This window comes from Cinclus cinclus, chromosome 4 (assembly GCF_963662255.1).
Source record: "Cinclus cinclus chromosome 4, bCinCin1.1, whole genome shotgun sequence".
Lineage (NCBI taxonomy): Eukaryota > Metazoa > Chordata > Aves > Passeriformes > Cinclidae > Cinclus > Cinclus cinclus.
The window spans coordinates 28,058,302-28,074,795 of NC_085049.1; the positions used below are offsets into that span (position 1 = coordinate 28,058,302).

Here is a 16,494-nt window from a genome sequence, read left to right on the forward strand (position 1 = left end):
TCTACCATGGGACTTTCTCCCTTGCCTCCACTTTCTAGCAGCCCCTGCCTTCCTCCTTCATAGGGTCTTGGGATCAGGGATTGAGAATACCTGGTTGTAAAGGCTCCACTGACTCAGTGTTGAAAGTGGGCAGCTCTGGAATAGCACTGCTGGGGGCAGAGGGTGCAATGCCAGGGCCCAGGTCAGCGCTGTACATGAGATCTGCAGCAATGCCAGGCAGGTCTGGCAGGTAGGAGGGCACATCAATCTCAGGGACCTGGCCCAGATCTGGGACGTAGAAGTAATTTTCAGCAACCTAAAGAAACCCAAACCAACAAGGTAAGGCGCTGACTATGTGCTTGCAGGGGCACTGCAGGGAACAATCTGGCAGCAATCAGAGGTAGGCTAGTGTACCTTGGTACATCAGCTATCTCTACACCTCTGTGCTCAGAAGCTACCTCCTGCAGACCAGGCTTGGGAAAGGTAGACTGCAGGAGGAGGAAGTGCAGGACTCTTCTTAGTTTCATAGTAGCAAGTGGACTCTGAAGGGTTCATGCACTAATTGCTGCAGCCTAAATAAACCAGTCCCTTCTCATACAGAAGTGGATAGTGTCTGAACCATTTCAAAGAATAAAATACAGAAGCACAGTAGTTACAGGACTTTGCTTTTGTGTTTAACACACAGGCAACACAGTAGTGATGGTGCACTGTGAATAAAGAGTTTGTTCACTATATACATTATATCCTCCACTCCAATATGATGAGCAAATGATTCCCAGCCTCCTCTTTCCAGTCCCAAATCATGCTCCAGCAAAACTGGTACACCCTAGGTATGGCCTCTATAAAGTGTCAGGTACCAGTCACATGTTTGGGCAACTGGGTTGGTGCACTGCCTGCCCCATGTGTACACCAAGCACAGCCATTTTCTCAGACTAGCTGGCCCTTCTGTTTGCACCAGCAGGCACCCCTTCCCAGCAGGAATGATGGGAAACACACTTCACCCCAGGGATCTTCTAGCAGTGGCACCTCACCCTCAGACTCCACATGAGTCTCAGGAGTTGGCACAAAGGAGCTGATCAAGTGATAGATCCTCCAAACCCCCCTACAGCCTGGAGGTCCAGCAGCAAGGTGAGTCCATATTCCATTACTCTCACCACTCAAGAAAGGCTTGAGCAGAGAGAAACACCTGCCAAGTGTGAGGCTTTTGTCTCACCCATCAAGCTCACACCAGGACTTCGAGCACAAAACCAAGCAAGGTCCTTCTGATAAATTAGGTACTCTGCAGCCCTGTAAGGGACTGTTGTCCTACCTGCTCACCACTCTATCGAAGCCCTTTCTTTTCAGAGAGCTGAACACAGCCCTCTGAAATGTAAGCAGCTGCACTTCACCTGTCGGTCCAGCTGCCCCCTTTTGGTGATGGAGAGAGGTGCATCGAAGAGCTTCTCTTCTGTCTCTGTTTCTAGAGCCACATGGGTCTTGGTCACTGCTCCAGCCAGAGGATCCAGGAACACATACTTCTTGTATCTAAGGGCAGAGACTAAGTATTTTAGTGATGCTGCCTTGAGAGCCAAGGCCAGAAGAAACAGTGTACATAAGAGGGCTTTGGAGGCAGAGACCTGATTTCACTTGTAAAGATGGAACACAATGGGTCTTCCAGGTTCCTTTTAGCTCTACTTTCCTGCCTTTCCCCTCTGCAACCAGGAGGCAAGCAGCTCCCCACCCTGCCAGTGCAGCTTCCAAACTAATTTTAAAGCAAAGCCCCACTGTACTGCCACTGTGACTAAACTCACCCCTTTCCACCACCTGGCCTGAAACCATCCTACAGTCTGCAGCAGGACACCAGTGACTTGTTATTCAAGGTCCAGGAGGACAGACAAAAAGGCAAAATGATCTATGGATCAGGAGAAGAAAGAGCAGGTCCAACAGCTGAAAGCTCAAGAAGAGCTTAAAGTAGCTCTTCAACAAGAGCAGAAGGAAGAACCATGATGCAAAACACAGTGGGAAAGGAAAGTGCAGTGAGGGAGGTGGTGGAGACATTAAAGCAAAAGCAGTAAAGTAACAATGTGAGGAATTGTCAGGAGAATACCTAGGCTGGCACACAGGGAAGAGCAGAGCAGGAGTGACAACATATGTCATGACTGGAGAGAAATTATAGAGGAACAATAGGAAGAACTAAGCAAAAGAAAGTGCAAAACTGGGTTGAATAAGGTGAGTAGAGGATCAGGTGCGGACAAAATTACTGCTTCCATCCAAGGAAAAGAGTGGGGAAGGCAAGGTTCCCAGCTGGAAGCCAGCAAAAAGGTACCAAACCCTGTCCTATCAAGAGCCTGATAGGTAACATCCCCAGGAAAGCAAACAGTCACTGCTACCCGTGGGGATGGGAAAGCTCCTCTGAGGACAAACAGGGGCAGGTGAGCAGCACAGCACTGCTCCAATTCTCACAGGTTCTCGGTGGTATTGAAGAGTAGCAAGGAGCTGAGGGAGCTGATGTTCCTGGGAAGGCTGCCAAGGCCTTCTTCCGCATCATCCTCCTGGTGAATTTTGGTGCTCACGCACACAGGGAAATACTTGAGCTTTTCCTGCAAGAAGACAGAAAAAAGGTGGTAAGACACTAGAACCACAGGTGCTGAGGCAGCTCTCCCCAGACACCACAACCCACGCTACTGGATGCACTGTAGGGTCTGGGAACCCTAATGCTCCCTCTCTACCTCCCTTTGAGCTAGGAAGCACATGGACAACATTGCAACCCCACACTCATGACAAGTGTTGGCAGTTCAGACTTGTGCCAAGTGCTTTTGGTGCTGTGGATGGGTGATACTGAACATGTTACTGCGGCAAGGATCCACCAGAATAAAACAACCACTCTGGCTCTGTAGTCAGCTATAGTGCAGATAGGTGCAGGGATCAAGCACCACAGCCTAAAAGGCTTTTGTTACAGTGTCTCCAATTACAATACATTTTCATGCAGGCAGGGTTCTCCACACATGTCTATTACTTCAGGTCTCTGTTGCCTTCACTAACTGTTTTAAGAGCTGTGATTGAACTGGTGGGGTAGGCAGGGAAGGCAATGGAAAAAGGGGTTAGGAAAGAACAGACTGCCTGCACTAGGCAAGAGATCAGGCAGAAAGGAGTGTGCAGGGTGGAACGTGTGCCAGATGGTTTTGCAAAGCCTGAGGGATTTGCATGAGTTTTCAACTCTAATGAACTGAAATCTCTCTTGGTTCTAAAACTTCATGCATAATATATAGAGCTCCCTTTCGAAAAAGACTTATTACATCTGAACTGTATGACTTTTATAGAGCACAGGAATTGCCATCCCACATCAGACCAGTGTTTCAGCTGGCATGACACTGCCCACTGCCACATGTTCTGGGGGATGAAGCTCAGCGCCCACAGTAGTCTGCTCTAGAGGGAGGAAACACATCAGTTCCTGAACAGAGACAGTTTGGGATGAGCAAGCCTCCACCTCAGACCCCTCTGTAGGCCCTTCCCCAGCTCCTTCATAATTCTTGACAATTCTTTCTTCACAACTGAGGCAAGCAGCAGCTACAAGGCAGTAAGTGTTCATACCAGGAGAAACCAGAGCACTTTGTCAAGTTAAATAACTGGGCACGCCTGTGGTTTTTTTCTGCCACCAGAGGATGACCACTCCAAATACTGTCCACAGGTTCCTACTGCCTCACTACTTCCAGCATCCCTGCGCCACCCCATTCTCTGAGTCCCTCTCCCCTCCTTGTACTTGTATGGGAGAAATGGGAGACCACATCTCAGTGACACAAGCAGTTGCTGCTGATTGAAATTTCAGTCTTGAATCTGGTAGCCAGAAATCCAAGGAAATGGCTTAGTCACAGTTCAGTTAATCCACTAAGAGTTTTTATGATGCTCTGAGACTGTAAAATGCTATAAGAAAGGACCTGCAAGGTTTTGATTTAATTCAGGCTCCAGCTTGTGAAAAATACATTGAAATTAACACCTTCTATTTTTTATAGAAACAAATAGGCAAAAATATATAAATCCATATTTAGAGCAGAGACTCAAAAATAAAAGTTCTTTTGATCATTAATATTCATTTCCCAATGTTTAATTTTTTAAGCATGAGGGAGTACTGACTGTTTTTGGTAGAACTGCTCAGACACACTTAGCCCTCAAGTAATTTATATATTTTTTAGTTCTTTTTTTGTAGATTTCAGTTATCACTGGAAGACTGTGCACCATTTTAAGGGTGTAGTGAGAAAGCAACCATTACCTACATTTACTTACAAACCTCATCTAAGGCAGTTATAAAATCACTAAGCATGAGTATTCTGAAATGTGAAATATAGTCCTTTTAATTTAAATGCCATCAAAGTGCTAGTCTTACTCTAGTACTTAGATCTGTTCTGAAATTTGGAACAACCACACACTGTAAAAAATATCCTGCAACTGTGAATTCCACAAGATGAGGTGCCATCTAAAAATTAGTCTTCTTATAAGAACATTAAATCTTAAGCCAAAGTTTGGCAACCTTGACATACTGAAGTCATGGGGGGGGGGCTTGAATGCTCCAACACCTCAACCTGGGGTTTGGCACCCGGCAGGATCATACCTCCAAGGACTCTGCATTTTCAGGCATTTTTATTCCTAAGAACCTACAGTAAAAAAATACATAAAGTCACTCTGGTTCTTCAGTTTACTTAAACATACACTATTACAAAGGAAATTGGTGTGATATACCAGAAATCTCATTTCCCCCCCACCAATGGACTGCTGAGACCAGCTGGGAAAGCACTTCAAGATGAGCAAGTGACAAAAACCTGGTTTAGACTCCATATGCCTATGGTGGGCCCTGGGAGAGGCAGAATTCACAAGGACATGCCAAGTTACTGACACTTTAGAAGCCTAGCAAGGTTACTCCTGCAGCAGATGATAACTTTTCCTTGGATTTCTTCCAAAGCCCAGGCAGACCATATCCCTCACCCTGTCTTCCAGTCTCCTGAGCGACATGTGCAGCACCTAGACACAGCTCCCACCACAAGGCACTGCCCAGCCCCCTGCTGAGCCCTGGCTTGCCACTACCACTGCAGTGTGCAAAGTAACTGGCTTTCCAGGCTTACCACAAGCACTGTGTTTCTGGCACTCTTACCCACCAGTGCTTACCTCACCAACCTACACAGCATCCTCTAAGCAGCTTGTTTTCACTTGCAAACTGCAAGTTTTCACTTGGTTGGGGTGGAGGGGGCAAGAAGAAATTCCAAGGGGGAAGCGTTTAAAATCAACTGCAGAACCACACACATTTCCAACTCAGTTGCTTACTCCCCAGAGCAAAAACCCTAAAGGCTGAGCACAGGCTGCCACCACTTCCCCTCAAACTGACATGAGCAGAGTTTGCTTTCCTGACGAGGTGATGTGTGCACGTGGAGTTTAGCAAAGGCCACTGCGACTGCTCACAGCAAAGAGGCTCTCATTAGAAGTGAAAACAGGCAGCAAGCCTCTGCTGAAAGCCCTGAATAATTGAGAAAAGCATAAATGCAAACATTAGACTTTACCCTGTCACATTTCATTACTGCAAGGCACATCAGGCTGTGCTCAGCTATGGCCGAGAAGGGCCTGTCCCCCTGGAATGTGGTTGGAGCTTGGCCACACTGAGCCTCACTCAGCACACCAGCCCCTCCATCCTTCACCAGCTGACAGCAGCATCCCCTCACCCCACAGAAGAGCTGCAGGAGCTCCTGTGTGTGAGCTTGGCAAGAGTGACAGCTGCTGCATGAGGCACATTCAGCAAAGCCAGAGAAGGATCAACTGTCCCAAAAGAGGATCAAAAGACGGACTGCAGGAGGGGATCAACAAACATCCTCCAGGGCCTGAAAAAAAGTCCCTGTGGTGATGGCAGCTTTAGTCCCAAAGGGCAGAACGTGGCAATGGCAGAGAGACTGACTGGGACTGGAAAAGGCGGCATCCCAGACAGATGGCTGTGTGGAATGGCACGTGAAGCCTACTGGAGCCAGCAGGCCAGCTGAACAGGCACACCATTTGCTCTTTGTGGGACACTGCTTTTTAATAGCCAATATTCTTTTCAATCCCTTCCCTGTACAGGGGCTGTACTTTGGCACCAGCCCTTCAGGGCGGGATCCCATCTCCCTGTCCACTCCCGGCCTGCCTCTGCTCCCCCCACCCTCCAGTGGGATGGGGCCACCAGTCAGACAGCAGCACTCATTGGCCTCCCTGCCAGGCACCAGCACATCCCATGCAGCTCTGCCTGTGCTACTGCCAGGACTGGAAGGAAGCAGGAACCCTGCTCAAGTTTGCCAGCTGTCCATTCAGCCAGCAATCCTGCTTCCTTGGCCTGGCTGAAATATTCATAACTACCTCGCTGTGTGAGGTCTCAACTCCATTAACACTCAGGAAAGTTTAGCATGATAAATTATTCAGTGGCAGCTTTATTTTTGGCCAAGCCATACAAGGATGAGGAAGTCTCTTCAGGGGTGGAGAGCAGGGAAGTTGTCAAATTGATCCTTCACCTGCAAGGAACAGCACATCTGCTACTACTGACACAACATATACACGGCAACTTTTAAACGTGAAGCATGGCAACTCTTCTTCCTCTCCTTCCAACCCAGGGAAAACGCCAAATTGCAACAACTTCCTGGGGCAGAAAAATGCTCTAATGAATGATTCCTTTTTCTGCTGACAAACTCTTAAGCCTTCTTACCTTTCCCCTCTCACCAGAAGTTTTATCAGAGCCTTCAGAAACCATTCCTAAAACAACTACAAGCTTGATCCCAGTTGCCTCACTATGCACAGCCAAAGCGTTAAGTCCAGGGCAGCAGCACCCACAGCATTTCAGGAAATGGAACTGCTCCAGAGACCTGGCAGTTGACAGCCACCCAGACAAGCTCTTGCACTGGCCTGCGAGGAGCTCTCCAACTGGCATCTCCATAAGCTTCCCAGTCTGACCTCACACCCTCCCCACTGACAAATGAAAATATGTTTTACTCCTAGCCTATGTCCCAAAGTCCTGGCCCACTACAGAGAAGAGATTATCAGACTCCAGGTTCTCTTTGCTTGTCCTTCCCAAGGTCTGTTCTCCCCCTTACCTGCAGAGTTTTTTCATCCAGCATTCGGTGTTTGCTCTGAATCTTGTGTCTTGGCCATTTCTGTTTAGCTGGGTCTTCTGCACCAGCAAAAATTGAACTGTACTCCTGCAGCCGTTCAGGGGCTGGGTACTTGGCACTGGAAAATACCTATGGAGAAACAAGGAGGGACTGAAAAACCCCAACAACTAGGCAATCCTAAGATACAGAAACACAAGGAGAGGAGTAAACATGCATTCTGTGCTGCCAGCGGGAATGGACAGAGTTGGAGTCAACAGGCTCCTAAGGGCTATGTGCACAGACCCAAACATGCATGGGCTGCCACTTCTGAAACTGGAATTGCCAGAGCTTGTCTCTCTCTCTCAAAGTACTAGATCACTGGCAAAAAGGCTTCTGCTGGCAGGAAAGGAGCTAGAAATACTGTATAAAATGGAGCAAAAATGGGGAAAGAAGGATTTTCACCAGTTTTACCTGGCTCAATGGGATTAAGATGCACTAAAGGAAGGCTCTCTGACAGCAGCTTTCATTCAAATAAGTGTCTATGAGCTTGAAGTGAGGGTGTTAGGCTTAGCTCAGCACATACGTTTTCTGTTTTTCAGGAAGGAGCTGGGAGAGAAACCTATAGAGGCTACATAAAGCCTGGAGCCATGTGGCTCATGGGTCTAAAATTCATCAAATGGCTGATTCAGGAATGGGATTCTCATCACAATCCTGCTCAGCAAGGCATGGAGAGATGAGTGGGCAGCATCTGCAGCAGCCAAGCACTTTTTCTTCTCCAGAGCTTACAACAGGAGCAAAGAAAGAAGAAAGAAAAGAGGCCATGCAGCCTTCACTGAAGTCACTACCTTAATAGCCTTCTTGCTGCCCTTAATCTTCTCAATCTTCGCCTGGGCAAGTGTGACTCTCTCCCCAATTGCCTGGAGCTGTGCCCTGCTGGCCTCCACCCGCTGAGAGATCCTAGGAGGCAAGAACACTTCTTAAGCTGAAGAATCCAGAACCAGTGGTTTCCTTAAAAACAGCCAGTTCTCAGCCCCTCAGAGAAGGATGTGAATCTCAGGGGACCAGGTTGTTTCACAGTGCAGTGCTGGTTGAGACATGCTTGTATCCATCCTACTGAGAGGTACTCTAACATGAAGTAGGATTAGTCCATGACTCACAGCATGATGTTTCTGTGGCTGTTTGAGGCACAGAAAGATGGAAAACTGGCAACAGACACAGTGTTGATAACACAGGGATGATTTAATAATTGTTGAGCAGAGCTTAGATGGAGTCAAGGTCTTTTTTGCCTCTTACCCACCACAAGGAGTTGGGAGGAGACACAGCCAGGACACCTGATCCTAACTGACCCAAGGGATGTTCCAGACCATATGGCATCATGCTCAGTATATAAACTAGGGAGAAAGTTGTCTGGGGTCCACTGCTCAGGGACTGGACAGGCTTCATCGAGTTGGTGGTGAGCAACTGTTTTTATTTGCATCACTTGTATTTCTTTTGTTTAATTTATCTTTTGTTATTTTCCTTTATATATTATTATCATCATCATCATCACCTTTTATTTCAATAATTTAACTGTTCTTATCTCAACCCATTAATTTTCTCACTTTTACCCTTCTAAAGTACCCTTCTCCTTCCCCCCACCCTGCAGGGAGTAGGGTGAGCAAGGGGCTGTGTGGTGCTTAGTTGCCAGCTGCAGATAAATCATACCACTAGATCAGCATCAGAATGCTTTGGGAGTAGGTGAAAAGCACCCCGTGGCAGCAGGGGAGAGCAGTCAGTGGTTAAATACCTTTGCATTCAATTGTGGACATATTTATTTTTTCTTTCCCACTTGGCAGCCAGGGGCATGACTGAAACAGCTCCATGCCTTGCACAGTGGCTGCTGTGTTGCTGGAACTGTCACACAGGTCAAACCAGAGGTTAGGAGGGATGCTGGAAGCAGGCATCAACTGCAGGCAACGATGGAGTCACCTTCTCAGAAAAGCCCTGCTATTCCACGCATAATCAGCAGATTCTCTTTCCCCAGCTACAAGGTCAAAAGCTGAAAAGTCTTCTGAACTTTCACCCCTCCAGTGAAGCCAGGGAAGAATATTTTTATGGCTACACAACCCAACAGGAGAGAGAGCACTCCAATTCGGCAATGCTTTGTAGCAATGAGTTCCACTGCATCATTCTGTGCCTGTAAAAAGCAATCTCAAGTATTGTCTTCCAATTTCACCAAGAGTCTCTCTTTGCTTTTGAGGAGAGAGCTCTCATGCTCTTGTTCTGCCCTGTCTAGTTCCCTTCAGTAAAGAATGTGAGATCAGCAGCGATCTCCAATTTCAAACTGTACCAAATCCATCTTTTCCAGTATCTTCACTTTGGGCAGCACAGTCTCTATTATAGTATAGAAACATATAGTCCCCCTCAACGGAGGTAGTGAAAAACAGCAAGTACAAGCAGCCTATTCTTCTTGTACCATTCTGAAAAAAACCCTCACTTTCTCTAAACAGCTTCAAGTATTTCTGTTTGTTTATAGCCATGTTCTCCTCTTCCTGGAGGCATGAAAAATCCTTCCTTATGCATATGGAGTGATAGCACACAGCCTGCTTCTACCTTACTCTGTTTGGAGTGGGAGATGAGCAAAATTGAACCGCATCAGATTCTCCCTTTCAGAATTATTCTCCATTACCCCATTTTATTTTAAGCACAGACCAACAGCTTGTATTTTGTACCAACACTGAGTACAAATCTGTTCATAATCTCCTTCCCACACCCTCCCTCTGCCTCAGAAGAGTAAGTCCACATCACTTATACACTTGATAGGTTCTCAGAGTAGTTTCTGCTGTTCCTTTCAGTGTGCATTTCCTAGCACCTGTCTGCAGCAAATTTCATGTGTCATAGGACTGTCCCACTGCCTTGTTTTGTTCAAGTGTGAGATGCCTCTGAAGGACCTAAATCTCTCCTAACTGCTCTCACCAGCAAGTTTTTCCACCTCACAGTTCACCTCTTTTCTATAAGTTTCATAATTGTATTGATTGATACTATTTCCAATACTGCTTCCTAGGGGCATCTGACTATTTTTACTTCCTTCAAAGCTGAAAAAACCAAGTCATTTATTTCTGCTTTGCTGCTCTCCCTCAAATCAATGCTGCAATTTTCTCTCTCACCTGAGAGTAGACCTCTCTCCTAGAAGAACTCCACAAAGCTTTCCTGAAGCTCCAAATAAAAGCAAGGTGTCAATTGCCTTTTAGCCAGTACCCTGCTGACTTCCAGACACAGTTTTCAGGATCTGACAAGGCACATGTTTCTCTCCTAGAAGGAAGTGCTAAGCAAACAGTTATGCAAGCTTAGACCCGGAAACCAGTAAGTGTTCTCCTCCCTTTCACTTCATAAATGTGAGTGGGTCCAGTGAGGCAGTCAAACACTTCCCTCACTCCCTTTCCTGTCCCACATTATCCCCAGTGCTTCACCAGACACCAACCTCTTTGCCTTCCTTCCCTCACTCAAATAAAAAGAAAAAAAAAACAAGAGGGAAGACATCCATCCTCAATCCATCCTCACTCCCCACCAAGTATCTTCAATGAAAGGAGACCATATCAGGCAGACAGCCCACTCCAAGCACAAGCTGGGGAACTTATCCAGTGCCAGCTTAGGTGTTTCAAACCATGATGGATCTTCTCTGAGGCACTCTGTACTTTCTCCTGTGATCTCCTGCTCTAGGATTTGACAGGCCAAATCCCACTGACCTTATGAGATCTGCCAAAAACCTTCACCTGAGGTGGTATAGATGCAGGCCCACAACACAGAAAGAATACGTATCAGTCTACAGAATTAATTTGTTGCTGAACAAGGTAACTTTGAAAAAAAAATTAAACCCCCTCAATCCAACTAATCCAAATTCCATCACATGCACAGGCTCTTAGAAGTGCATAACTGTTATGCACGAACAATTGAAGATACAGCTGTATGTGTTAGTTAGAGGCAATATACCACATCCTTACTGGAAAAACCACATGGAGAAAACCTCCTCCAGGTTTTGTAAGGAAAGGAAACAGGAAGGAAGGGATGGAGGGATATGGCCAAGGATTTCAGGGGCAGTGCTGGAGCGAAGGGGGCATTCAGACCTTAACCTCCATTAAAGGGAGGACAAGGACAATTAGGACAAGAGGGATTAAGTGCTAATAAAATGGCCCAATACTGCCTCTCAGAACCAATTGCTCAGGCAGTCAAAACCACCATGAGCATCTGAACCTGCCCCATGCCTATTTTCTTAGTCATTGCTGTGCTATTTTGCTCTGGATGCTCTGTTCTGCTTAAGAAACGCTTCTGGTTAAATTCAGTATTATTTTGTAGTTGCAAAGGAGCAGGAGGCTACAGTGACAGCCCCTCCCCTTCAGCACGATATGCTTCATTCAGGACAAGGGGGTGTTTGTGGAGAAAGGAGAATACATCACCTACCTTCAAATGCTGGGCACTGAGCCAAATCAACCTTCTCCTCCCAGTGCTTTTCTTTGGGGAAGCAATACATGTGGTAGATTAAATCTATCTAGTGGATTATCTCTTAATCCATACAGACTTTTATTTTTTTGATCTAAGCAGATATTAAAGCCAACCTTTCAGCTGCTTTGATGCAAGCTTTCACTTTCTCTTGTCCCTTTGAAATATTTTTGCCCTCAAGCCCTCTTCACTTCACCCCCAACTTAGATCTTATTTCTCCTTTGTCCTAAAGCCCTCAGCCTGCTGTGCTTAAGCCACTCTCCATTTTACAGTCAATTTTCTCCAACACCTACAGCAGATTCCAGGAATACTTCCTCCCAATTCTTGGGAATCTCTTGAGGGCCTCTCTTGCTGGCCCCCATCCACTGTCCCATCTGCAACCACAGAGCAGATCACTTCTTTTTACTCCGTTATAACTCCTCTGATAAAGCTCACATTCAGCTGGCTACTGAAAGACTTCCTCTGCTGTTGTCTGTGTCTATTCTTGGTGGGAAAATTACTGTTTCCTTACCCCCACAGGAAAAAGATTTGAGGCATTAGGAATCTGGCATCCAGGACACTGGATACTGCCTGACAGTACTGTCAGCACTGGCAACAATGCTACATTTGTATGTGAGTCTCCAAGCACTTCACAGTGCTAACCAAAAAAAGTTGTGATTTTTATCACCTATATTCGCTAGGGATCAGACAGCATCAGAAAAGAAGTTTAAAATCAGGGAAGGTTTAAAGACAGGCTAACAGATTCCAAGAAAGGTGTCTGAGAAAGACAGGATTCAGCTGTAAGAAAGCATCACAGCAGCCGGAGACCCTTTGCTCTCTATGTTGAATGTCCACGTCACCCAAAAGTGACACGGATGACAAAACTTCTGCAATGGGAGAGCAGATAGGCAAACTACACACCAAGGTGAATGAGAAAGGTTAGGTAACAGAGGCTGGAGCAAACCTCTCTAGAATACCAAAGAACTTCATCTTCATGTCTGAAGTACAAAAGTAAGCAATCAGTCAAGGAGAAAGAACATCACAGAGCAGAATGAGAAATGAAGTTGCACAGGAGGACAAGGCAGACGAAGTATTAAATTACCTTTTCCTTAAATGAGTACTGTACACATTAAAGCAAATCAGGCTTCTGGTCACCTCCCAGCCCAAGCTCCAAGCTTCAGAGATAGCAGGGGGATGTCTGGCATTGCTGGTCTAAACTTCAGCGTACACATAGTAAATTTATTTTATAAAATCTTGGCTTCTTGCCTAAAAGTCAAGCTGCCTTTTTTTTTTTTTTTGGCTAAATGACATATGCTTTTATTAAAATTCTCCCTTACTGCAGGAGGCATGAATAAGAAGGGATTGAGTTTGTGGTTGTATTTAATTTTGTTCTCAGATCTCCCAGCAGCTGGTACTGGAGCAGGATAACCAGAGAAGAAAACAGTGTCATAAATGAATGCTGTGAGAAACCCACTCCCACTCCGTGTTTCTGCCCCTGCAGCTGGAAACAGCTCAGGATTGAGATGGGGAGAGCAAAGGAAAGTCTAAGACACCTATGGTTTACAGTGATCCAGGGAAGCATTCAAAACCAGCTCACAAAGTAAATTCACCTCAAAAGTTTGAAGGGCGAAAAGGAAAAATACATACTCTTATGAAAAGCTGAACATGCTTAACCACTCATAGAAAAATCAAGTTGTTTGCTTTCTGCTCTTCTCCCTCCATATTAAAGCAGTTTTTAAAGTCTTACTTCTTATCTGAGTAAGTGTAATCAGAAACTGTCATCATACACCATCTCTGACAGAAAGAAGTCCCAAGTGAGGCTATGTAATCAACGTTCCTTCCTCCATTAAGGGTTTGGGTATTATACTAATTAATGTTTATCTCACTTTGATTGCTCCTTGAGCCTGATTTGCAGGTGTTTCAGCATTTGCATATTGCCCTGTTACTGTGATGCCAAATGGCTTTGCAGATTGGAGAGTGATCAAGATTGCCAGGTTATCCTCAGCAGGATCCAGCATGTATCACTCCCCACAGGTCATGTTCTCACACAAAAACCATTTTGTTTTTTAATCTCTCATTTTGCGAGGCACTCCCACTACTGTGAATTAAGTTTATGTAAAACTGGAAACTTAGAATTTTGACCTACCATCACAGCACCCTTCTCCCTCTTCCCTTACAGCTTGTTCTCTCCAAAAAAGCAGCTTCTTTTTTTGTCTTCGTAGAAAAAGGTCACCAACAAATTCCTCTTTAACCTTCCAAGCATTTTATTTGCCTCCTACCACTGATTTGTCTGAAAGCAGATGTGCTTTTGATTTTTTTAGAAGAAACTTATACTAAATAGAAAGTCAGTGTATGCTAAGCAGAAAATCTGTGTCTGCAAATAATGTACACCATTAGATCTTTAAACTGTACAGGCTACTTTTGGTCAACCTACTTTCTCCATTAACAGTGTTAATATATGTATACAACACAGGTTCTACCATCACAGTTACAACTTTTGGGAAAGATAACTTTAAGAACTCCATCACTTCTAAAAGAAGCAATGGAAAAAATGGTTCCTTCCCAGTACTGCTGGAGTTTCACAGGTGACCTTGAGTTCCTCCACTGGCAGTGGAATTGTTTCCCAAAGCTGCAGCCACAGGAAGAGTTTTGAGATATTAGGCAGCTGATGATAGTCAGTATAGAATCACAGAATCATAGAATAGTTTGGCTTGGAAGGGACCCTTAAAGGCCAATCCAGTCCAAGCCCCTGCAGTGAGCAGGGACATCTTCAAATGATGAAGTTGGTGAGAGCCTTGGCCAACCTGGCCTTGAATACTCTAAGCAACCTGTTCTGGTGTTTTACCAGCCTCATCACAGAACGTCTTCATTATATTTAGTTTCAAACTACCCTCTTATTTTAAAATCATTACTCTTTTTCCTATCACAAAAGGCCCTGCTAAGAAGTTCGCCCTCATCTTTCTTATAAGCCCCTTTTAGGTACTGACAGACTGTAATAAAGTCTCCTTGGAGTCTTCTCCAGGCTGAACAACCCCAACTCTCTCACAGCCTTTTCTCAGAGGAGTGGAGCTGTAGTAACTGATATTAGTACTGTAGCTAGTAAAAGCTATTAGTAAAGTATAGTAACTGGTTTGTTATCTTTAGAGTCTCCACTCATCCTTGCAAAATTCTCCTAAGTATTTTCTCACTGAAGCCCAAGCTTTTGTAGTAATAGCCTTAAGTGTTTTCAGTTTTGTTTTTCTTCCCTTTTTTTAATCACTTGTGAAAGGAGGGCTAATCCTGTTTGGACAGAATTTTACAAGACTGTCAAAACCAAATTTAGTTTCCATGTTGCTTGAAGTAATAGATCTTACTTGGCAGATAGCTTGAGAAGGTGTTTTGGCATCTTGTAACCTTAAATTAATCAACTGCGTGTACACAAACATTAGGTTTCTCATTCTCCCATCAAAGCTCCATTCTCAGACTAGCCAAAGCTTTTCCTCCCTTTCCCCATTGAAAAGAAAATGTGCATCACTACAGAGTCACAGGAAAAATAAGCAGTGGAGAAATGCCCAGGTGATCCTGTTGTGAACTGTATTGTGAACTGTATCTGGGGTAGGGAGAGCTAATGCCTTTAAAAAATCTGAGATTCCTCTGGATCACTGAAGGTACCATGTCTGATTCTACACAGACAATATTTCTGTTACACAGCTCACTCTTAATTGACATAATGCTCCAGTTTCCCTACCAGCAATAGGTACAGGAGACAGATCAGCCCGGACTGATATATCTGATCTGTGGCCTCTGCCAGGTGAGAGAAATTCATATGCCACCAGCCAGAAATGCTGTTTCTTCTGAGCTTTACCTGAAAGCAGCAGCAGCAGCAGGAGAGGAGCACTGACAAGTAGCCACCCCAGCCCTTGTATGCTGTGCCTTACTTGACCAAAGACACACCACCATGATAATGCAGGAGGAGTGACGTTTGCACAACATTCCTCCCTCATGGCCCAGCAGTCAGGAATTTTCTCTTTATTCCTTGCTTTTCCCCATTGTCTTGGTTTGAAAGACAGGTATTATAGGAATAATTGTTCTTTACTAGGAAAAATTAAAACAGAAACATAGTAATAAAAAAAAAAAAAACCAAAAACACTGACAGAATCAGAATACAACCTGACACATTGTCAGTCAGGGTGTTGGTAGCAGTCCCATTAAATGGTAGCTGCAGTCCTCCTGGAGTGACAGATGTGGTTCTGTTGAAGCAGTGGTCCTGTAGAAGGTGCAGTTTTCCTCCGAAGGTCCAGTGATGATGCAGAAGGGTCTGGTTTTCCTCTGGAATCCAGTGGGAAAAGGCTGCTCTGATGTTCTGAATCTCAGATTTTATCTATGTAGGAAATGTTTGGCTCCTTCCCCTGGGTGGAGCAGTGGAGCATCCTCCCAATGGGAGGATGTAATTTTATCAGTCATGCAGTGGGACTCAATGGCCCATTAACAGAAGATGTCTCCCTGGAGGAAGGATGGGTTGTGGAAAAGATAAAGAACACTGCCCCAGCTGGTTTCAACAGATGGTGATAGAATACTTTTGGTCACATCCTGCTTTGCAAGCCAAGACACCCATACCTTCCAAATGGTTTTAAATCAGTTTCTTGACCAAGGTAAGTAGTACTCAGTTACACACATGTAGCAAAAAAAAATGAAGTGATCATCCCTAAAGGTCTTGCCCTGATGTAAGGCTGAACGTATCAGGAAAGCTGAGGTCTCACTCTTTCATTGGGATAGATGTTTTTCATATCATGACAGCACACAGCACATCCACTGCTCTTAGCTGACGTCACCAAAATAAGCCACTGTCATCACTGTCATTAAGAATAAGAATGCTGAGCAAAACATGCCTGCCTCCAGAGCAGAAAATCATTCCTGGTGATAGCAGTTCACACTCTCATCATTCTCCAAGAAAAGCACTGCTTTTCTTTGCTTTTAATCAAATATCCTTAGAACTTTATAGCTTTTCACC

The 16,494-nt window shown here is 45.1% G+C and overlaps 1 protein-coding gene across 2 annotated transcripts in view; it reads right to left on the reverse strand.

Annotated features, from left to right (window-relative positions):
* The window catches only part of WASHC1 (WASH complex subunit 1), a 38,596-nt gene that overhangs the window by 3,315 nt on the left and 18,787 nt on the right, over positions 1-16,494 (reverse strand). For both annotated transcript variants that reach the window (XR_009933123.1, XM_062490987.1), the window contains 5 exons: positions 7,895-8,006; positions 7,053-7,199; positions 2,422-2,558; positions 1,368-1,503; positions 91-295 (listed from right to left, as the gene is read on the reverse strand). Coding sequence is in view for 1 of the 2 variants with exons in the window: in XM_062490987.1 (XP_062346971.1) it covers positions 91-295; positions 1,368-1,503; positions 2,422-2,558; positions 7,053-7,199; positions 7,895-8,006 (737 nt within the window). In the remaining variant the exon portion in view is untranslated. The remainder of the gene's footprint in view (positions 1-90; positions 296-1,367; positions 1,504-2,421; positions 2,559-7,052; positions 7,200-7,894; positions 8,007-16,494) is intronic.